The sequence below is a fragment of the Mucor mucedo genome (assembly GCF_025094135.1).
Source record: "Mucor mucedo strain NRRL 3635 chromosome Unknown EV154scaffold_66, whole genome shotgun sequence".
In the NCBI taxonomy this organism is placed as follows: Eukaryota; Fungi; Mucoromycota; class Mucoromycetes; order Mucorales; family Mucoraceae; genus Mucor; species Mucor mucedo.
This window is the reverse complement of record NW_026252350.1, coordinates 110650-133082: the sequence shown is the minus strand read 5'-3', so window position 1 is coordinate 133082 and position 22433 is coordinate 110650. Positions and strand designations below refer to the sequence as shown.

Below are 22433 nucleotides of genomic sequence, written 5' to 3'. Positions count from 1 at the left end.
TACACAATCCGAGATATAAAAAAAAACCATTTCGCGACCATTTTTACTGTTATAATTAAATCCACACATAGAACATTAGAAGTTAGTCTTGTAAAATGTTGGATTCTCGATTAAAACATACCTAGATGACTACATTTTGGAACTTTAGCTAGTACTACCTGTAGTGTTTATTATCATCGTATGATAGAGTGAGTGTTTTTTGTTTGAAGGGGGACTAGTATTTACTATACCGTCCAAAAAAAGAAAGAAAATAACCCTTCTTTTAGATGGGGCATGTTAGTGCGTATAGGATCATTCATTTTCGCGCGCGCGTAAAAAAAAAACCGTTGTCAGGGTAAAGTCTATAAAACTGGGCAAAGGCAACGGATGAATAGGAAAGACCAACGTGGGAGAAAGTATCCAATCAAGTAGGGTTCCGTGAATCTGTTGGGAGGAGGGGAAGACCCGCGGTAGGTCTTTTTTGGGGAATTTTTAACATTCAACAAACTGTAAACCCTGGCTGCCTCATCTTTTTACAAGGTATTTCAAACTCCCAATTTTGAGTGCGTAGTGAAAAGGATCACTGTCAAATAAAGCCCTATGACAAATCTATCTGAAAAAAAAAACCTTAATCTCGTGTGAAAAAAAAAGAGTTTATTCAAAGTTATTTCTTTTGACATGCTTCACAATCAGACTTGTCATTTGCTAATTGTCTAAAAAAAAAAAGTGGTGTTGGGTCAAGCATGACAAGGTGTTAGAAATTGAAAAGGGAATGCTTACTTTTTTTCACGACAAGCACGTTGAAATTCGTCCCATTCCTTGATGCATTTGGCACGGTCATTGTTATTTGCTTCAAGACATGCCTTGAGAGGATTATAGTCGCATTCCACTTTTCTTTGAGTTTCCATGGTTTACAAAAAAAAAAAAAAAAGATTTAAATAGAGTGTAATTTATTACTAAAAAATTGTGGGTAAGAAAAGGGAGATGTGTAATTGGTTGGGATGTGGGGGGGGATAATTTAGAAACACTTTCTGTGAACGATAGAAGGACCAGATTCGTCGTATTCTTGCTTTGAGATCCACATTTGTTGGAAAGTGGAAAGAGAAGCCAAAATAGAACCACCAATCCAGACAGAGTACTTTCTCTCTGGGGGAGCAACAATCTTGATCTTCATGGAAGAAGGAGCAAGAGCAGTGATTTCCTTTTGCATACGGTCAGCAATACCAGGATACATAGTGGTACCACCAGACTATTTCATTCATAACGTTAATTAACTCACTCACATTCACATTACTCTCTGTTTATAAAACTTACCATGACAATGTTGGAATACAAGTCCTTACGGATATCAACATCACACTTCATGATGGAGTTATAGGTGGTCTCATGGATACCGGCAGATTCAAGACCCAAAAGAGAAGGTTGGAAGAGAGCTTCAGGAGCACGGAAACTAAAATACACATATTTGTTTTTAGTCTCCTTTTCAAAATAAGAAAAAAATTCATTAAATTGTAAAAATACTTTACCGTTCGTTACCAACAGTGATGACTTGACCATCAGGAAGCTCATAGGACTTTTCAAGAGCAGAAGATTGGGCAGCAGTTTGCATTTCTTGTTCGAAATCAAGAGCAACATAACAGAGCTTTTCCTTGATATCACGAACGATTTCACGCTCAGCGGTGGTAGTGAAAGAATGACCACGTTCAGCGAGAATACGCATCAAGTAATCAGTCAAATCACGACCAGCCATGTCAAGACGTAAGATAGCATGGGGAAGAGAATAACCTTCATAAATAGGAACAGTGTGAGTGACACCATCACCGGAATCAAGAACGATACCAGTGGTACGACCAGAGGCATACAAGGAAAGAACAGCTTGGATAGCAACATAGAAGGCAGGGGCATTGAAGGTCTCGAACATGATTTGAGTCATCTTTTCACGGTTAGATTTAGGGTTTAAAGGAGCTTCAGTCAAGAGAACAGGATGTTCTTCGGGGGCAACACGGAGTTCGTTATAAAAGGTGTGATGCCAAATCTTTTCCATATCATCCCAGTTGGTAACAATACCGTGTTCAATGGGGTAACGTAATGTTAAGATACCTCTCTTGGATTGAGCTTCATCTCCAACATAGGAGTCCTTTTGGCCCATACCAACCATCACACCTTGATGACGGGGACGACCTACAATCGAGGGGAAAACCTATATCACACGTGGTTACTTTACTGTTATCTGACCACTTCTACCTCCTCCTTTTTTGTCTATTACTTACTGCACGGGGTGCGTCGTCACCAGCGAAACCAGCCTTACACATACCGGAACCATTATCAATAACCAACTATTGTTTTTTTAAAAAAAAATTGTAGATGATGTTAATGTCAGTCATCTGCCTTTTCTCAAACAAAAAAAAAGAAACTTACAGCAGCAACTTCGTCCTCCATTTTTCTTATAATATTTAATAAAAGAGAGAAAAAGAAAAGAAAAAACGCGCTTGGGGAGAGGGAAAAACGTTCCCTTTTTAAATCCTAAAAAAAAAAAGAAAAAAAAAAGAGTGACGCAAGGGAGTCCAAGTTTCCCGCTCAGTATGGAGGCACCTCTTGGCCTTTAAGCTCAGTCAATTCTAAAAAAAAAAACTTGGCGCAACAATGAAATCATGCTTGACACTAAATAACATTGTACGGAATTCCAAAAAAAAAAAAAAGATCTTCGCGGGTGTTGAAAGGCTTTGGTCAGTTTATTTTTGGGGGGAGAGTGTAGGGGGGAGGGGGGGGGGAATGTAGCTATCAGTAAAACAAGAATGAAACAACGTGCACGGTCCCTATCAATCTGAAAAAGAAATAAACGTGTGGATTATCATTGGGAAGAAAAAAAAATGAAAGCACTTATCATCTCCGCTGTACGTGGGTTTATTTATCTTTTTTAGATGATGTGAGTAATACCCATCTTTTTTTTTTTTTTTTGGTTGGTGTGTATAAATCAAGGTTTCTTTTACTTTATCTCTCTCTCTCTTTTTTTACTTTATCAACCCTTTATCAATAATAATATAAGAATGGATCTTTCTTGGTGTATCATGTGCGATTGTCAATCGAACGAAGACAACGTAAGTGTCTAATATAAGAGAGTTTAAAAATAGAACAAGGATTTTAACTGTAAAAGTAGTTGTATTGTTCAGAATCATGTCGTATCCAAGATGTCAATCATAAACATGCTACTATAAAACCAACAAGTACACCTGTACTCGATCCATTCTATTCATCGTTTCAACATGAAAGAAGACGCACTTCTGTCACCATTTCCAAGTCAATTCGCTCGGTGGATCTTTATCTGTCCAGTCCAACTTCCAGTCTTCGCTCTCAATCCTAATCTAATCTTTATTCTTTATACATTATACCCCCCCCCCACTCCCCTTCCTCTCCTACAAAAAAAAAAGAAAGAGTAATCATTGTGATTAAAATAGAAGGGAAAACCACTATTTTTTTTTTTTTTTTTCTGGGGGAAGAGTTCATCTTTTTATTATTGTCTATACAGAAAAAAGAAAGAAAAGAATGGGAATAATTTTTTTTTTTTGGGGGGGAGACGGGGAACACTAGGATTTTATGTGTTTACATAAATCTGTATGCCAGTAAAGTCGAATCTGAGAATCGAAACCAATCTTGCAATCTTGACAATAATACCAGTGCGTTTCTGTCGATTTCATGTCGTCGTCATTGGATTTTTTGGAAAAGAGTGTGAAAAAACGAGTGGAAAGTGACATAACGATAAAAGGAATGGAATGGGGGGAGTAAAAACTGCAGAAAATAAGATATGGATAGACATTCTACTTTTTTTATTTTCGACTCTCTTTAAATAGAAAAAAAAAGAATGAAAGTATCTAAAAATACACGGAACAAACCTCCCTCTCAATTTTCTTTTTAATTAGATTCAACACAAAGGCGAAGTTGTCATAGCAACAAATATATGAGACGATCGACAAAAAAAAAAGTTTAAATTGAAGAACACGAGAAAAAGAAAAAGATTTATAGGTATAATATAATTTTTTATTAAATATATCAAACAAAACTAAATGAAATATTTAATTTTCAATCAAGCCCAAAGAGAGAACCCAAAAAGAAAATTGAATAGAAATCTATTGAAAAAGAAAAATATATAATTAATAAAACTGATTTGCAATATAAATATTGTAAATAAGAAAAATAAAAGATAATAATTTGCTTTAATTATATCAGAGGTTTTGTTAAAGGTAGCTAGGGGTTTTTCGTCAACGGTTCTGGTCAGCCAGTACGGCCTTCCAGACCCTAAAGTCAAATGCCTGAATCATCCTTAAAGAAAGCGAAACTATTCTTTTTTTTTTTCCCAATCACAAAAAGAGAATAAAAACTTACCATTTAGAATTGTTTGAGAGATAAAAGATAATATTTTTTACAAGAAAGTTGGCTCATTCCTTCATCTTTTATACTTGTCTAAAAAAAATTTTTTTTAAAAAATTTAAACAGTCCTCCTACAAAAAAAAAAAAAAATTTTCTCTCTCTCTCTAAAAATGTAACCCCTACCCTAATTAATCAAAAAAAGGCTCCTAGGAGGGTAAAATAAGATCTCATTCTCTCCCAATTGCTCTTTTTCTCTCTGTTTTGTTCTGCAATGCAGTTGACACTATGTTACGCTTACCACCCGATATTGTATTACACATCTTTTCGTTTCTTCCTCTGTTAGACCTTATCAAGACCCGAAATGAACAGTCACTAAATTTTTACAGTCATCAAGAATTGTTAGCCCGCATCAAACGAGATGGATGGACGTTATTTTTCCAAACACCGTCCGAATATTTCAGTCTATTATGCAACCGCGATACGCCATTGATACCTTTGGCTACTTTTACCTGTGTGGGTTATCAATCGCGTTCACGTACCCTGAGATTTGTTTCGACGGATACGCTGGAGATGCCTGCAGATAATTTTTTAGTGATTCGTATGTATTGTAAAGAATGGATCCATTTCCTGAGTGAAGATGATTCAATGACCTTATTAAAAATCGGGTGGCGACCGGGTGAACATGGAGAACGTCGCATGAATGAACATGTCCAAATCGCTTATTCGTGTCTAAAAACCATAAAGAATACCTGTCATCAATGTCGTCCCAGTGATCGATGTCGTAAACATGCCTTCTTATCCACGCCTACTGCCATCACGAAAAATCTGTTGCAAATTCACACTGTACGAGTCTCCTTGGATTGGTTAAATCGAGGTTTCATCGTTTAAAGTTTTTTTTTTGTGACTCTAAAATCATCATGATTCGTCATAGTTGCATTTAATAAATAATCTAAAAAAAAAAAAAAAGACAAAAGGATTACTCTCTTTTTTACTTATTATGAGTTTTATTCGACTTGCTACGCGTTTCATAGGTACAACAAAACGTGTACAATCCACACGTCACATTCATACCTCGACTATTCTTTCTGGAGAATGGAAACACGCTTTATCCTCCCCTTATTATAACACGGGTAAAAAAAAAAAAAGGCATGATGCCCCTGTGCATAAAATTTAAAAAAAAATTGATGATTAAGCACGGGTTGTTATTCAGGTACATCCATGCCAAGAGAACTACGTAAACAACTGGGTATCCATGGTCAAATCCCTAGTGTAGTAGAAAGTCTCGAGATGCAATCGAAACGCGCCTTGAAACTTTTACGTGCTAAACTCTCACCCTTTGAAAAATACCTGTTTATGGCGCAGCTACGTAACAATAATACCAAACTCTTTTACAGCCTTGTCAACAACCATATCGAGGTAAACTAAGCCAAAATGATAAGAAAAACATCTTTTAACCAACACTTTAAGGTGATTAGGAATTTGCTCCGATTATCTATACACCCACGGTAGGAGAAGCGTGTTTAAATTATTCGGCCATTTACCCTTTTCTGAATTCACCGGCGGGGACACCCGATGGACTCTATATCACTTTAGATGATCTTGATGATTTAGATAAAATAATCAGTGATTATCTTGAACGTACGGAGGGAGAAATACCGGATATTACGGTGATGACAGATGGTTCGCGTATATTGGGATTGGGAGATCTTGGGATGAACGGGATGCCAATTAGTATGGGTAAATTACAGCTGTATGTTGCTGGAGCAGGTATTGATCCACGTCGTACGCTACCCATTGTCCTTGACTTTGGTACGAACTCGCACGATAATCAAGCGGATGAATTTTATTTGGGGAGTCGACAAAAGCGACCCAGTGACGATGTATTTTATGCAGCCATGAAAAAAGTCTTGACGGCATTGACAAGAGCGTTTCCCAACATGGTGGTTCAATTTGAAGATTTCTCCAGTGCCCATGCCTTTGGTTTATTAAAAGAGTACAAGGAAAAAATAACTTGTTTCAATGATGATATTCAAGGAACGGGTGCAGTGATTCTTGCTGGTCTCATTAACGCATTTCGACAAGTGGAGATACCATTAGATCAACATCGCATTGTGTTTTATGGTGCTGGATCTGCCGCTGTAGGTGTAGCAAGACAAATTGGAGAGTATTTACAGATTGAACATGGGTTATCGGAAAAGGAATCCAAGGACATGTTTTATTTTATTGATTCAAAGGGTTTAATTACCTGTGATCGAGGAGATGAGGATTTGGCTCAACATAAAGTGTATTATGCTAGAACGGATAATAAAGGACAACAATTTAAATCCTTGCAAGAGATCATCAATCATGTTAAACCAACCACATTAATTGGTTTATCATCCAGAAAGAACGCGTTTGATAAAGAGGCATTGACACGTATGAGTGAATTGAATGAACAACCCATTGTTTTCCCCTTATCCAATCCAAGCAGTAAAGCAGAATGTACCTTTGAAGAAGCCATGCAAGCGACCAAGAATAAGGTAGTGTTTGCCTCAGGTACTGCTTTCCCTCCTTATACGATTCCGGGTACAAATGAAATACGTACGCCTGGACAGGGAAACAACATGTACATCTTTCCTGGTATTGGCTTTGGAGCGATTCTGGCAAAACCCAAGACGATCACAAACCGTATTGTGTTGCGTGCTGCAATGGCGTTGGCAGATACGTTGACACCACAGGAAAGAGAACGTGGGTTGTTGTATCCTGAATTAAATCGTATTCGAGAAGTATCAGCTACGATTGCATCAGCAGTGGTAGATCAGTCTGTGCGAGATGGTTTGGCGGATGATGAAATGAAGGCAGTGCACCCAGATGATTATGATGCCTTTGTGCAAGCTCGAATGTGGTCACCTGAAATTGAAAATTAAAAAAAAAAATAAAAAAGTTGAGGTTGTCACACAAATATTTTGGTATCCCCGAGGCGTTGTCAACTTTTCTTTTTTGCCAAGGGCCCAACTAACTTAAAAAAAAAAAAAAAAAGGAAGGAAAATATATTTTTCCGAAAGTGGGATGATTCTATGTAAGTTGATCGGGGGCGGGTTTTCATGTAACAAAATACAACAAAAAAGAATCTGATAAAAAAAAAAGGTTTCATACGATTTTATCAGATGCTAAAATAAGATGGCGGGTCCCTCCCTTTTTTATGGTTTTATATGTGTATTTATAAAAACATGGTTTGTCAAACCGCGGCTTTTTTTATTGAGTATATTTGGAATATTTAAGGTTTATTTAGATTACTTATTGTGTATTTTACTGTAGTAAAGCCCTTGTGAGAGAGAGAGGTCAGGCCAACAGGGGGGGTTGTAATTTTTATGACTGCGCATGATTATCCGTGCCACCTTACCATCATTTGAAAGGAAGGTGTTTGAAAAAATGTTTGTAATTAATAATTGGAACAATGTTCTCGCGTTACATTAAAGAGAAAAAGGGGAAAAAATGTAATGAATTTTATTTAAAAAAAAAAAAGTGCAAGTGGTTTGAAAATTTTGGTGTCAAAAATAATGAACCCAAGGATGTGTTCATATTTTTAGGGTTAAACAAGGAATAATGTAAAAATAAAAAAAGAGAGTTTTGGATGTAATTTGTCTACCTTTTTTTTTTTTTGACGAGTGAAAAAAAAACGATAGTTAAAAAAAAACGTAATAAATAAATAAATAATGGAATGAGATTTTCGAAAAAAATAAATAATGGAATAAGTGTGTGTGTGTGTGTGTTGGGGGATAATAAATAAATAAAATGTGTGTAAAGGAATAAAATATTATACAATTAGTTGTCAATGATATAGGAAGGAGTAGTAACAGTAGACTTCTTTCGACGTTCTGAAATGAAACGTTGTCCATATACAAGTACGGAACCAACCATCATCAAGCAATGACCAATACCCAGCAACAAGAAGGGAGCTCCCTTCATCCAACGATCAAACAAGACACCACCGACTTTGGAAAGGATAATAATACCAATAGCGCCAATAAATGAATAAGTAGCACTGACAGCTGCATGATCTTTTCTGTCAATAAAGTCACCGGCCACCATCGCCATACCCGAGATAATCATACCGTACTGTCCTACAGCAATCAAAATGACAAAACCAAGTGAGAGCTTACTAGTAGGATCAATAGAGAATGCAAAAGGGATACAACCACATGCACCCACAACACCAGCAATAAAGACGGCCCATTCCTTGGGGGCATATTCAGAAGCCAAGGAAAAGAAACCTGTCGCAGCAAGTGCAACCAATTGCGCATAACCAGATAAAGAAGAAGAAGAGGCTAAAGCATAAAGACAAGTGGATCCTGGCTTACATTTACCAGCTTCAATATAATATTGAGTGACCCAGAGCACCAAAAAGTTGGTAATGATAATTTCATCAGCACGAGCAAAGAAACTAGAGGCATAACCAAGAGCAATTCTAGGTTCCTTACCGAGTTTAATACCACTGTAAATCTTTAAGAAAAATCCCTTAAAGTGATTGACAGGTGGACGCTTGCAAGAATCCTTGGGCATACAAAAGAATAAAATTACACCAAGACCCATGGCAGTGGAACCAATAATGGCATTGGAATAGATCAAACCATCAAAACCGTCTGGGTATTTAAGAGAGAGTAAAGCAGGGACCAAGAAGAGACAGAGAGCAGCAAAAGTAGCACCCAGACCTGAAGCAATACCGATACTACCAGCAACAAGACCACCTTTACCGTGAGCAACTTCCATCATCATGGCAACCATCATGGCAGTAGAGCCTGAAGAACCAATGGAAAAGACAAGACGAATGATGAGCATTTGAGGATAGACATTGGAGATATATGAATAACTGACGACACCAGCACCCATAAGTACAATGGAACAACTCATGACACCACGACGACCGATATGATCTGCAGCCATGCACCAGCCAATGACACCGAAGAGAGCAATAATTTCAGCATAGAGAGATAAGGAACCTGTGATGTCACCTGGATTCTTGGTGATACTAAGGATACCGTATAAAATCTGGGTTTGGGCGCCGGCAATATAAACAATCAATGATAGTGAAACAAAGACGGCAAAGATCATGGCAAAGAACTGCAAAGGATGTACATGCGGTTGAAGTGGAATCCACCACATAAATTTTCGAGGAGGTCGTTGATCGACTTCTCGTAAAGATGAGTTGTAATCAACGCTGACGACGCTAGACTCTGACACAGCCGTCTTTTCATTCAAATAACTTGAGTCTTGATTCATTTTTTTATTTTGTGAAAGTTAAAAGAAGAAGAAGGGGAAAACTTTCAACTTGTTTTTTTATACACAAAGATATGAAAAAAATAAAAAAAATAAAAGTATAAAATAAGTAGAAAAAGAGCGTACGGAAAGTGCAACCATTCTACCGTGGTATTAGTTATTTTATTATCAGATGGAAAAAAAAATATTACAATACCCGAAAAAAGCATCTATAATTATTATTTTTTTTCGTAATAAAATCTTATCAGATGTGAAAACTTTTTTCGTATTTTAGTATATCCACTGACCAGGGAATTTTCTCACTCTTCTGTGAGATTTTTTTTTGTTCCTTGCTTCAAGTTTGGAAACAAAACTCGTGTTAAACCTTTTTTGCGGAGATTACCATTGTCCCATTTGTAATCTTGAGTTTCCATCTAAATGTTGTATTTTACAAAGAATAGGTAAAGCAAAAGTGGCACTTACAAAGAAGATAGACGTGTTTTTAGTAGATCTTTTTTTTTACGATTACTCCAAGTCATTGGTAATTCTAGATGTTTCTTTCTTTGGTACACAAATAAGTGAGATCAAAAAAAAAAAAAAAAAAAAAAAAAAAAGATATCTGATTTTTTGTGTTATATTAGAAGAATCTGATAAAACTATTGTTACACAACTGTCCCACCCTTTCTGTTAAACTATAATTGCTTTTTTTACTATTTCTACTGGGTATCAAAAAAAAAAAATTATTGTGTATTCAGCTTTTAACTCCAAAAGGCGCGGGGAGCCATAGTCCGCAATTATCCGTTCTTTCAATCTATTAAGACAGAAAGAAAAAGAGTGTACAACTCAGGTTCCAACAGGGGGTGACAAAATAAAAAATTTACTTTAAATATAACTTGTAGATTTTCTCTCTGTTCTCTTTTTTTTTCTCTTTACAATCAATTTCTTTATTTTTTTTGCAATCATCAAATATGCGTTCTGCCATTGCTCTTTCCATCATTTCTGCCGCTGCTGTCGCTTCCGCCGCCAACTGTAACCCTTCTTACAACGTTGCTGGTTCTGGTGATTGTTTCACTGCTTGTAATGTCGTAAGTAATTAAGATATTTTATTTTCGGTAAATGTGTGCTGTCATCTAAAAAAAAAGTAAATAATTGTAGAAAGCCGGTCAAACCTACGTTTCAGGTTGGACTATGGATAGCACCTCTGAAAAGTTCCTTCCCTCTTTAAAGGTGATGTGTACTAAGGGTACTTCTCAATACACAGCCTTCATGACAACCGCTGGTATGTGTATGGCCACCTGTAGTGACCCTGTTGAGCTCTTCAATGCTGAATTTGCTGGTGCTTGTGCATGGTATGCTGAACATAAGGACGATGTCTGTGCTGGTGATGCCGTCACCACCACCACTGCTGCTGCTGTTACCACCACTACTGCCGCTGCCGTTACCACCACAACTGCCCCTGCTGCCGATGCTACCACTGCCCCTGCTGCTGATGCTACCACTGCTGCTGCTACCAGCTCTGGTGCCCCTGCTATTGTTGCCACTGCTTTATCTAGCGGTGTTTCTGCTGCTAGCTCTGGTGCCTCTGCTGCTTCCTCTGCTATTGCCAGTGCTTCTCACAGCGGTAAGCCCGCTGCTGCTTCATCTCCCGCTGCTGCTGCCCCTGAAAGTGCTGCTAGCAAGTTGCAACTCGGTGGATATGCTATGGCTTTAGTCGCCTGTGCTAGTTACTTTGCCCTTTAAGCTCTTTATGTCTTAACTAATTAGCCAAAAAAAACTCCTTATTTATTTATTTTCAAAAAAAAAAAACCGAAAACTACATTACTCTTATTTCTCATTTATTTATTTTCACTACCCAACATAATTGATATTTTGTAATCTTGCACTACAATAATAAAAATATCTCACACCTTTTAATTGCTATAATTTTATATATCTAAAAAAAAGAATCCTCCCTTTTTTTTTATATATAATATACATTGGCCATTGTAAAACCTTGATTTAGCATAATTCCCAATGTATTTCTGTCCATCTTTTGATTCGTTTAATTTCAGTTAGCATTTGGGTCCGAGAGTCTGGAGTTAACCCAAATAATTATCAGATTTTTTTTTGGGTAGAGATCTAAAAAGGGTTACAATCTAATTTTTAAATTGATCGGTTTCACTTGTACCATAACAAACCGAGTATGGAAAGGGTATTTATAAGCCTATCGCGATCTGAGTGGAAATCAGTGAACTCCCATTATCATTGGTGATAGTGGACTTTCTTTTAATTATTTATTTACCTGGGTTAAAATCACATTGACTCTCTACTTCACAATGATAATTATAAATATGAATCTGGGTGGACCGTAACAAGTAACGAAAAATCACGCTTCTTTTCAATCATTAAATAAAACTAGTTGTTCTTTTTTTTTCAAGTGTTAGGTAATACAACAGGGTAAAAATTAGAAATTAAATGCTCAAAACCAAACGTCTTTATAGAATTCATTCAGTCATTGCCCAGCATAAAGCGAGACCATTTATTTACAACAGTAGAATTACTCTAGTATCAAAAGTGAACCATGTGATACAACAGAGTAGATATAGTGTGTCCACTAAATTCCCATGAGGGAGACACTTTGCCTTAATGACTCTAAACAACCCGTCTTGAAACACATATTAAGCAGTCCATAGTTGGTGCGAGTATTGAGTGAACTGAATATCATAGACGCAATTCCAATCATTCATTATTCAATGCTGTCTAGTAGTGCCCTTGGGCAGTACGAGAGGCACTATTCACCATCTTTTTACTCTTGCGTCTATAAACGATACAGCGATACATATTCATATTTTAAAGGCGCCCTTCTTGATGACCAATTAAGAGTAATTATGCTTTATTTAATACTGTTTGATGGGAAAACTAAAGACGTCAAATTGTGATATATACATCTACAAGTTATATGCCAAGTATAATTCGAGCTTTGATGAAATAGTAAAAATATCCATCCAAATATACTCGTAACATTAAATCTAAAGGGAAGTAATGATATTCCCCCTTCCCTTTTGTATCATGTTGAACAAGATCGCCTAAAAAGTTCATGCCAATTTTAGTAAAGTAAGTAAACCATTACTCATGACGCCAAGATCAATATGTAAATTCGTAGTGAGTTGAAAATTCATGTGATGACCAGGCTTCCTGTTTTTCTCCCTGTATTGTATGATTAACGTGAATAGCCTTTTTTTGAATTCTTAGGTTTAGTAAAACCACTACTAAGTAAGAAGAAAACATAGATAAATAGTAGTTAGGGCATAGCTTTATTATGCTTTTATACAACTTGAATTCAATGATATAGCATCTACACTATGTATGTTGGTTATAAATCCAGTAAAAATTATCAGCTTTACATGGCTGCTTGATGGGAAGTTTTATTTAACACTACTGACTAGAAATTTCCCAAGTGCGTAATATAAGGGATGTGCACGTACTAAAATTCTTAAAACAAAATGGGATTTTTCTTGAGCTACTTGCGAATTCTCGTTTTATGACACTACAGGCGATAGTAAAAGAGAGCTATATTATGCCCACAAAGCTTAAAAATAGAATATTTTCTTGCTTTTATAGGAAGACAAAAAAACTAATTGGAATATCATTCTGGACAATCCATTTTGACGGAATTGGGTTTTGGAGACTATACAGATGCTCATTTAGCACTTTGTCAAACAAAAGGGAGCCGAGTTACACGGAACTTTTCTTAATGCAGTCATTTCCCATAACATAAACCTAAAATTTACACAGAATCATTGATTCCAGGCTGATAAAAAAGTTGTTGTCAATAAATAACTAAGAGAGGCTACACATGTTATGTGAACGAATACTACCTTGTTGTCAGTATAGAATGATTCAGAAAAGATAAACAATAAAAACAAAACTAGCCTTTTGGATTATCAGCTCATAAATAAATAATAAATGTTGTTTTATAAGTATATTTAGCTTACAAGGAGCCATATTTTGTACCACCAATGAATTTACTTTTGGTCTTGTAGTTTCCTTCTTTTTCATAATGCATTTATAATTGAGACGCATAAGGTCAACTACAAGTCAGTTACATGCAAAAAAAAAGAGAGAGAGACATGATTTTATTTGTCTGTCACGTCAAAACAAAGTATCATTCCTGATAATAAAATGTAATGATGTGGCTGAATAAAAAAAAAAAAAAAAAAAAAAATCTAAATTAGGCCTTCTTAATATCACTTTTGATCCAAGATCTAACTTTTTCAACCATGTAATCAACATGTTTAGGCTCTATCATTTAAAAAATAAGTTAGTAAACACTATTCAACCCTAAACGAATTCAATTGAATTACCTAAACAAAATGCATGAGGTATATTTTCCGCACAAAGATGAACAGTTCCTACTCAAAAAAAGTTAATGCCCGTCCCCTTCCGGAATAATGCTGGTCTTTAAAATTACCTGTAGGAAAGTGTTTGATCATGTAATCATGATGGTCCTTGGGGGCCCATTTATCATTGGCCGAATAGTATAGAACAAACTTATCTAAATGATCCACATAAAAATCATGGTCTAAATCCTTGATGGATTCCATTTCACAGCGTGCCATCGTAATGACATTCTTCAAGACGGATGAATGCATCAATTGATGTGCAGTCACTTGAAGTCCATCGCCCGATTGCCCAGTAGCCACACCTACAAAGAATTGTCGTACAGGTGGTGCTAAATAAGACGCAAGTGATCCTGCAATACCGAATACCGAAGTAGGAACAGCATTGATAAGGCGCTAAAACACAAGTATTTCGAAATTAGAATTTGTATATATGTGTGTGTGTTGCTTCTGACTCGCTTACATTGATATTGACACCGTTGGGAGTAATAGCAATTTCCCTCAAGGTGGGGAAAAGTGCAATGACACGAGAAATGCCATGATGAGGTCTCTTTTTTAAAACTTCTGCAGAAATGTAAGAGCCAACTGAATGTCCCACAAGAATAAAGTTGGTTTCGGGTCCATTTTCTTTAATGAGGGTATCGATACAATCTAATTTATGCTGAATTTGGTCTTCGAGTGTGTACGCGTTTTTATCGCCCGAGTTGTGTTCGTGATAGTTTTTTGAATGACCTTTATGAGAGACTAAATATAAAAAAAATGTAGAAGGGGGGGGTGGTCAATGCAACAGCGCACGCTTTGATTAGGTGTTTACTTTTTTACCACCAATGATTTCGAATGCAGGAGAAGGAATGGCCTGATAGATGCCTTCAAGAAAACTGGTGTAGTACTCTACCAGTCCGGGATTACCGGGAATGAAGAGCAAGATGGTTTTTGGTTTGGAAGCGGAAGCGGGCCATAATAAAGTTTCGGTTTGATATCCTGCCACATCCCATACTGCACGAAGTGGTGTGCGTAATAGAGAGTTTCTCAGAATTGGAGTCATGGGAGTACAAAGTGAGAGAGAAAGGAGATGAAATAGTTTCTATTTCCTAAAACAAGTAATTCGAAAATAAGCCACGACCCACACGCACACAAACTATATCACAGCAGTGCTGTTTTTTTTAAACCTCAAAATGATTATAAAAAAGCTCAGCCCAATTTTTTTTTAAAATTGCATTTCTGATCTCTTTTCCTTTAGCTTTTTTTAAATATCTAAACAACCCTCCAATTCATCCTAACTACAATGTCTTTATTTCTCGCCAAAAAGCAAGAGGATCTCAACCAAAAGTAGGTTTAATTCCTTCTTACGCCGTCTTTTTTATTAATCCTTATAATTGTTTAGGAAAGTACGAGATTTGTTACGTTTGAAGGAAAACAAGAAATGCTTTGACTGTCCAACCAAGGTAATGCCCAAGTGTCGTATAAATATTATTCAGCCACATCATAACTAAAACAATATTTTAGAGTCCTTTCTTTGTAAACACTACTATCCAGACATTTATTTGTGCCAGATGTTCTGGACTAGTGTAAGTCATTTACATGTATTCATCATCATACTTTTATCTAATTCATTTCTAAACAGTCGTGAAGTCGGTCATCGTGTCAAGGCTATTTCAGCTAGCAAGTTCTCTGGTGCAGAACTCCTCGCTCTCAAGCAAGGCGGTAACGGCATGGCTATCAAGATCTGGCTTAGTAACTACAGTACTCATGATGCTCCTGAGCCTGAGTCCGATGATGATATCCGTGCTTTCATGAGACAAAAGTACTATGAAAACAAATGGTTAGATCGCGCCTTACTTCTTTCTCATAAGGAAAAGGTTAGAGCCTTGCTTGCCAAGCAATTCACTGAGGACGGTCTTCCTATTGTCACAAAACCAAGAACCAAATTGCTTTCAGGCTTTTCCCGTGTCCCTTTGATTGCTGATAGCGAAATGAATATCATGAAGGATGATGATGAAGATGAAGAATTTGGTCAAGATCAAGTCGCTCCTCCCATGCCTATTCCTGATTGTGTCAATCCGGTTACCTTTGCTCTTCCTCCTTTTGCTTCTCCAACCGGTAGAGGCTCCATGGAAAGTGAGTATTCCTCCTTCTCTGCCAAGAGCTCTGCATCCGTTCAAGAAGACTATGTTAGCAGCAAGCGTCGTAGTACCACTACCAGTAGCAAGCGCAGCAGCCGCGTCAGTAGCGCTCGTGAGTCCATGGATAGTACTGGCTCTTCTACCACTTCTTCTGTTGCTTCAAGTGGCGCAACCGTCTTAACGGCGGAAGAGATTGCGGAGCGATGCCGTAGTTCCATCGAATCAAAAGATTTTATTGCCCAAGAAATCTTGCCTTCTACCCCAGAGCCTGTTATCGAGGAACCTGTGAGTGTGCAAGAAGAAGCTTTCCCTGTCGAAGAATTTCAAGCTGCTCCTTTACCTATCCAGCTTGCTCCTGCAAGAAGCATAGTAAATGCTGATCAAGTAAAAACCACACCTTTGAAAGTCAATGTTGCTCAGGCAAATAGAGAACATGTCCCTAAATATCAACATCAACAACATTTGAAGGTAAGATAGGATAAACTTTTTTTTTTACCACATGCGAATGAGTAATCTAACCTGTTTATAGTCTCCAACCTTGGTCAATTATGGCAACGGAGTACAATCACCAGGTAATATGTCACGTCAATTTTTTTCTATATTTTTGGGCTCACACAAATCTTTTTTTTAAAGCTCCTATTCTTAGAAATGCATCAGCCTCAGCCTCACCTGTTGTTACACCAAGTACTTCAAAACCTCTTCCCAATTCATTTGATAGTATCATTATGGAATTGTCAGGTCTCAAATTAGAAAAGACCGTCCGTCGAGCAACCTATAATGGCGGTATGTTATCTCCTGCTGTTACTCCTCTATCCCCATCATCCTCAACCAGTGCACTGAAAACATCAGAAGGTTCGTTCTTGTTATTTTTTCTTAATACCCAATATGGGACAAAACTAATAATAACTTTTTTATAAATATAAAAATAGAAACCAAAACAGCTCAACGCATGTTTGATCCAAGTGTATTCTCTCTACCTGTGGTTGAAAAGGCTGCACCGGAAAATGATCCTTATGCTGCCTTAAGAGGTATTCCCGCACCCGTCGTTGCACCTGTGGTGGTGATGGCGAATGAAACAAAAGAACAGTCCAAAGAAGCCGACTTTTTACAAAGTGATGAAGATGATGATGACCCATGGCAAGGTAATATATCAAAAAAAAAAAACCAACAATACCACTTTTTTCTTTCTATCCCAAACTAACTATTATAATTAGAATTCTGTTCTTCATCTTCTGTTGATGAAGACAAACATATTGAAGCGCCTGCTCAAGTCATTCAACCTATCATGGAAAATAAGCCAGCCATGGCAATGGATATCTTTGGAGACCTTGACCCACTTGCCATGTTCAGACGTTTTTAAAAAAAAAAAAAAAAACCAGAAAAAAAAATATATCCCTTATCTAACAGATTGTTGTGTACAGTTCCTTCTTCTCCCCCCCTTTTATTATTATTATTATATAAAGAAAAAAAATATTATTACAGTCATGTTATAGTTTTGTTTGTCTACTTGAATGTAACAGTGAAAGCACTTGTCAAGCTAATATCAGCATTCTCAAGCACGACAGCACCCTTCTTCTTAGACAACTTAATGCCCTTCTTCTTGCCAATGGTCACAGTAGAAAGTTTAGCAGCACCTTCACCAATAATTGTGATGGAACCAATCTTTTCTGCTTGATCATATTTGAACTTTCCAGATGCAGTCAACTTGCCCTTCTTGTAATCAAAAGTGATATCAGAAGCATGCTTAACTTCCAAAGAGCTACCATCATCAATATAGAGTCTACCAGTAGCCTGGTTCTTGGCATCAAGAGCAATCACAAGGTTATAATCGGTTTCAAAGGTCTCGCCGACAGTATACTTGGGTGTCTTGGTGGGAACAATGGCACCACCACGGATGTGGACTGGGATATGAACCAAAGGAGCATCCAAAGTGACAGTCTTGACTCCCTTGGAAACCTTGATAGCATCATAATTGTACCAATCGTACCAGATACCCTTGGGGAATTGTCCATCGACTTCCAACTTGCCTTCGTCTACAACAGGTGTGAGTAAAATATCAGTACCGATCAAGATTTGAACATCGTTCTCGGCAAGGGTGTTGAATTCAGGGTATTCGAAGAAAAGAGAACGCCAGACACCAGTACCCAATGTGTTGGATTCCTCAAAGACAGTGTAGATGTAAGGAAGTAAAGCATATCGGACACTAAGAGCACGACGGGATGCTTCAGCTGTGGTCTCCCAGAGATAAGGCTCTTGATCGGCGTTACCAATAGCATTATGGTTTCTGGCAAATGGATAGAAGGAGCCAACGGCCTGCCATCTGGTACATAATTCTTCAGTGGTGTTGGAATTGAAACCACAGACATCGGCACCAGAGTAACTGACACCAAATAATTGCATGCTAAAGACGGTAGCGATGGAGACCTTCAAGTAGTTCCATAAGGAGTGGTTATCACCGGTCCAATGACCAACGTATTTGCCAGAACCAGTGAAAGTAGAACGAGACAAGACAAAAGGACGAACCTCGCTGTTTTGCTTAATCATTGCCTAATAAATAATAATAATAAAAAAAAGGATTTAGTCTTTTGTTACTTCGTTTAAAAAAATGATTGAGAAAACACTTACGTTACGAGTGATATAAGACTCGGCATGACCATAAATATTATGAATATCATAATGAGCAATACCACCATGATGAAGGGCCGTCATTGCAACTGTGACTTCAGAAAGATTACCACTACCACTGTTGATAGCATACTTGGGGTACAATAAATTACGGTTATCTCCCTTGGGATTACCCATCTTGATCAAAGCAGCTTCTTGATCGGCATGGTTCTTGGCTTGCACATCCTCAGGTAAAGTCCAACGGTAAGGTTGGTTACCAGCATCGATCTTACCGGAACCACAAGAGCCTAAACAGAAACTAGCGGGCTCGTTCATATCGATCCAGAGACCGTCCAAACCAATCAAGCTGACCCAGTCTACGATTTCTTTGGTCCAGTATTCGGTAGCATTGGGATGCCACCAATCGGGGAAAACAGTATAGCCGGGCCAGACCATACCAATAAAGTCCGAACCATCGGGGTTCTTGATAAAGACGTCCATTTCGACACCACGGGTATAAGGCTCATAGGTCGTGTTGGCACTGATAGCAGGATCCACCATCATCACATAGTGTTGCTTGTTTTCATGGAGGTTTTTACCGAAATCAATTAAACGATCAAGAGGGAAATTGACATTATCAACAGTGAAATCTTTGGTTTGATCCATATAATCAATATCGATCCAAGCAGTTTGGACTAAAAAAATAAATCAAAGAGACGTCAGTAAAATATAAAAAGAAGAAGAGTTAAAATCTGGGGGAAACTTACGTGGGATATTAGCTTCCTTGTATTTTCTTACAACGGTTTCTACAGTGTCAATATCTTTGTAGCCGTAACGACAATGTTGCCAACCCAACATCCAATGTGCAGGCATCATGGGCTTACCAATTAAGTCTGTATAGGCAATACTAACATCATTGGGTTTGCCTGATTTGGGAACAAAAAAGTAAAAGTCAAGAACACCACCAATGACCTTGTAGGTGATACGACCTTCGGTGGTGATGATATCCATACCGTGACTGGACATCAATAAAGCAGCATGGGCCTTTCCATTACGGATTTCAGTGTAGAAGGGATGAGAGCCATAAATGTTACGATACATGCTACACGAAAAAAAAGGATGTATTAGAATCTTTGTTTTACAGAAGGAAATTATGTATTTAGACTTACTCATCAGCGTTATCACGATTGAAAAGAGTAGTGACATTCTAAAGTATAAGGTTTAGCTAACTGGGGATTACCGAAATAAGTTGTTTTAGATAAATAGCTTACAGTAGTACGTCTGAAAGGAGCAGTGACCTCACCGAAACCATAGATATTGGCATTCTTGGGTACATGTGTTGAGATCTCGAGGTATTGATCCTCAAAGACCAAGGGCAATTTGGCAGTATCGAAGACAGCCACCTTGTCAGCCTTACGGACAACCTTGAAACTGAAAGGTTTAGCGGTATATTGGAAATCATAATTAGCCTTTTTAGAAGAGCTGTAGTGAGAGATCTTGGGTCTCTCAAAACCTAATGGAGAGTCAGGTACAAGAACTTGCTTCTTTGCTTTATCCGAGATCTATTTAGAACAAACAATAAGAAAATAACTCACGCGGTGTGAAAATTCATAGACGTTTAAAAGTCAGTTACCTTGACATGAAGTCTTTCTTCAGTTTCATATTCAACATCGACAACAAGGTCATCAATGGTTTTACCAAAGCTGTCAATACCCTTTTTAGATTTGGTGTTAAGACCGAGAGGAATTTGTAGACCAGCCTTTGTCTTGACAACCTTTCCTTGAACATTGTATCCGGGAGCAGAAGAGCTTACGGCTTTTAATTGTGTCTTTTAGTAAAGTTTTGGTGGTATGAAACAATTATATAAGGAATATTTACCATAGGTTGCTTCAGTTTGGCAGAGCACATTAGCAGAAAAAGTAAGCGCAATTGCTACAAAAATAAAAGAAACCTTTGTCATGATATATTTGTAGTAATGAATAAAAAAAAAAGTAAACTTCTTTTCGCGTGGGTATTTATATCAATTTTACATTTTTGAAGAGAATGTAATTCTGTTTTGATAAATTGAATTCTCCCAGGTTAGACAAAAGGGAAATTTCATATTTTTTTTATTCCAAACAGCACTTGACGTATACTATTTTTTGGTGAAACGTGAACTATTACCAACATATACCAGTTTTCCCGTCTTCCCTTCGTGTGGCATCAAGAGAGAAGATTTCAATGGCTCCGTTGGTTTTTTACTGTAGTACCTGTATTCTCACTTTCCCATCTATTTAACTTTATTAGCGGGAGGGTTTTGATGTACTCATCAAGTGCAATTACATCCAGCCAAAGATGTATGTATTCATATTTTAATTGTTTTATAGTTGCATGCATATCTAAACCATTGTTTATGTTTTCACATTAACGGGATATGTAGTCCACGTTTTAGGACCAAATAAAGAAAGAAAAAAAAAACCCTGTGAAGGTTGAATCCGAACCCTCTTCTTTTTTCCCTGTTCCCCATACTTTAACAAAAAAAGACACGCATAGTCTTCCCGGAGGTACAACATATTTGATCACGCTGGATGGATCGCAGAAAGAAAAAGGTTCTGTTTTCCATCTTTTCATTTCCTCCATAAAGTAATACAAGTGTGGGAACTCACAGTTACCTGTAACATCAAAGTGAATGGGCTATAGAGAAGCAATGCGCGTAAGTGATATTGAGAATAATATGCAATATGACTGTTTCACCATTTTATAATTCGCAGTATCACTGGTGAGAACCCCAAGTTAATCATGATGTAATATAAGCTATTCTATAATAGCCAAAGTCCGCTATAAAGCGGTAAAATCAAGTAACTCCTTTTTTAGTTTATCTCTCTCTCTTTCTTTTTAGTGTGTGCAAGTCGTGAGATTTGGATACAAAGCATAAGAAATGACATGCCAACAAAAAAAGAAGACGAGAATACGGGGAATCTCCAGAACAATTCATTATTAAAAAAACTTTTTTTTCTCCTTCTAAAAGTAGAATAGAGGACAAGTCTTCAACTTATTTGGGAGAGGGAGTACCATAGTAATTGATAATTAATTGAAGAGAGACAGTTGGTTTTTTAAAAGGATGGATTTGGTGTAACACAACAGAATATATCATTTATAAGTAAAATGCCGATCAGTGAGTTACACCAATCGTGGTATATAGAGAAATTTAATACATTTAAATCGAACGACAAAACAAAAAAAAAGTGTATCAATGAATTATAATTGTGGGATGTTGTGCAGTATAAAATAACAAGGTGAAGGAGCTTATAGAAATGAAATAAAGGTAGTGCTGTCAGTTTAAACGTTCGTAATCGTATGTGTACCACAAATCACATGCCAAAAGGTTCTGATTCGTGGCCTGGTGTCGCGAGTTTTACAGTATAAGTCTTGTCATTTTGGATATGACCAAAAAATAAATATCTCTGTGCAAAAAAAAAAAAAAAAAAAACCTAAAGACACCTATTTAAAATGATTGTTTCTGATGTCTAAAATTGTCCTTGTGAAATCAGAAATGTCATAATGAGTCAAATCAAATTGATATGTTGTAAATGTTTGATTCTAAAACATTTAGAATGATTTGTTGTTTAGAATGGTTGGCATAGTTTTATAATAATCCAGAAGGTATGGTATTACATGCCTCAGTAATTCTACCAACCATTTTTTGTTCCTGTTGAGCTATTAATGATATTGTAGAAAAACTACAACTTCAAAACAGCATTTTTAAATG

At 37.0% G+C, this 22433-nt stretch overlaps 10 protein-coding genes across 10 annotated transcripts; 5 read left to right on the top strand and 5 right to left on the bottom strand.

Moving 5' to 3' along the window:
• Window positions 1-643: 643 nt before the first annotated feature.
• EV154DRAFT_565149 (uncharacterized protein) lies at window positions 644-887 on the bottom strand (the record flags this gene model as incomplete). Its single annotated transcript, XM_051605883.1, has 2 exons — window positions 644-692; window positions 760-887. The coding sequence occupies 2 exons, from the start codon at window positions 885-887 to the stop codon at window positions 644-646; spliced, it is 177 nt and encodes a 58-aa protein (XP_051456124.1).
• Window positions 888-895: 8 nt separating this feature from the next.
• EV154DRAFT_513822 (actin) lies at window positions 896-2422 on the bottom strand. The gene is made up of 5 exons (XM_051602066.1): window positions 2398-2422; window positions 2250-2315; window positions 1506-2179; window positions 1294-1429; window positions 896-1228 (listed from the first exon to the last, which is right to left on the bottom strand). The coding sequence occupies exons 1-5, from the start codon at window positions 2416-2418 to the stop codon at window positions 998-1000; spliced, it is 1128 nt and encodes a 375-aa protein (XP_051456123.1). The 5' UTR covers window positions 2419-2422; the 3' UTR covers window positions 896-997.
• A 604-nt stretch (window positions 2423-3026) lies between these two features.
• Window positions 3027-3340, top strand: EV154DRAFT_565147 (uncharacterized protein; the record flags this gene model as incomplete). The annotated part of the gene is made up of 2 exons (XM_051605882.1): window positions 3027-3077; window positions 3137-3340. 2 exons carry the CDS (start codon window positions 3027-3029, stop codon window positions 3338-3340), a joined length of 255 nt encoding a protein of 84 aa, XP_051456122.1.
• Window positions 3341-4538: 1198 nt separating this feature from the next.
• Window positions 4539-5260, top strand: EV154DRAFT_513819 (uncharacterized protein). The gene has a single exon (XM_051602065.1). It carries the CDS (start codon window positions 4630-4632, stop codon window positions 5230-5232), a length of 603 nt encoding a protein of 200 aa, XP_051456121.1. The 5' UTR covers window positions 4539-4629; the 3' UTR covers window positions 5233-5260.
• A 65-nt stretch (window positions 5261-5325) lies between these two features.
• On the top strand, window positions 5326-7285 carry EV154DRAFT_513818 (uncharacterized protein). The gene is made up of 3 exons (XM_051602064.1): window positions 5326-5474; window positions 5555-5760; window positions 5820-7285. The coding sequence occupies exons 1-3, from the start codon at window positions 5342-5344 to the stop codon at window positions 7248-7250; spliced, it is 1770 nt and encodes a 589-aa protein (XP_051456120.1). The 5' UTR covers window positions 5326-5341; the 3' UTR covers window positions 7251-7285.
• Window positions 7286-8148: 863 nt separating this feature from the next.
• On the bottom strand, window positions 8149-9435 carry EV154DRAFT_423410 (major facilitator superfamily domain-containing protein; the record flags this gene model as incomplete). Its single annotated transcript, XM_051596134.1, has 1 exon — window positions 8149-9435. The coding sequence occupies one exon, from the start codon at window positions 9433-9435 to the stop codon at window positions 8149-8151; it is 1287 nt and encodes a 428-aa protein (XP_051456119.1).
• Window positions 9436-10443: 1008 nt separating this feature from the next.
• Window positions 10444-11493, top strand: EV154DRAFT_513815 (uncharacterized protein). Its single transcript, XM_051602063.1, has 2 exons — window positions 10444-10664; window positions 10735-11493. The coding sequence occupies exons 1-2, from the start codon at window positions 10548-10550 to the stop codon at window positions 11317-11319; spliced, it is 702 nt and encodes a 233-aa protein (XP_051456118.1). The 5' UTR covers window positions 10444-10547; the 3' UTR covers window positions 11320-11493.
• A 2242-nt stretch (window positions 11494-13735) lies between these two features.
• Window positions 13736-15079, bottom strand: EV154DRAFT_513811 (uncharacterized protein). The gene is made up of 5 exons (XM_051602062.1): window positions 14781-15079; window positions 14422-14702; window positions 14030-14354; window positions 13923-13970; window positions 13736-13860 (listed from the first exon to the last, which is right to left on the bottom strand). Exons 1-5 carry the CDS (start codon window positions 15001-15003, stop codon window positions 13790-13792), a joined length of 948 nt encoding a protein of 315 aa, XP_051456117.1. The 5' UTR covers window positions 15004-15079; the 3' UTR covers window positions 13736-13789.
• A 44-nt stretch (window positions 15080-15123) lies between these two features.
• On the top strand, window positions 15124-17030 carry EV154DRAFT_272040 (uncharacterized protein). The gene is made up of 6 exons (XM_051594706.1): window positions 15124-15287; window positions 15343-15403; window positions 15465-15526; window positions 15583-15923; window positions 16770-16933; window positions 17011-17030. Exons 1-5 carry the CDS (start codon window positions 15244-15246, stop codon window positions 16829-16831), a joined length of 570 nt encoding a protein of 189 aa, XP_051456116.1. The 5' UTR covers window positions 15124-15243; the 3' UTR covers window positions 16832-16933; window positions 17011-17030.
• Window positions 17031-17561: 531 nt separating this feature from the next.
• Window positions 17562-20654, bottom strand: EV154DRAFT_552861 (alpha glucosidase). Its single transcript, XM_051605083.1, has 7 exons — window positions 20564-20654; window positions 20319-20500; window positions 19957-20247; window positions 19855-19892; window positions 19453-19787; window positions 18707-19380; window positions 17562-18628 (listed from the first exon to the last, which is right to left on the bottom strand). The coding sequence occupies exons 1-7, from the start codon at window positions 20643-20645 to the stop codon at window positions 17585-17587; spliced, it is 2646 nt and encodes an 881-aa protein (XP_051456115.1). The 5' UTR covers window positions 20646-20654; the 3' UTR covers window positions 17562-17584.
• Between the last annotated feature and the right edge of the window lie 1779 nt (window positions 20655-22433).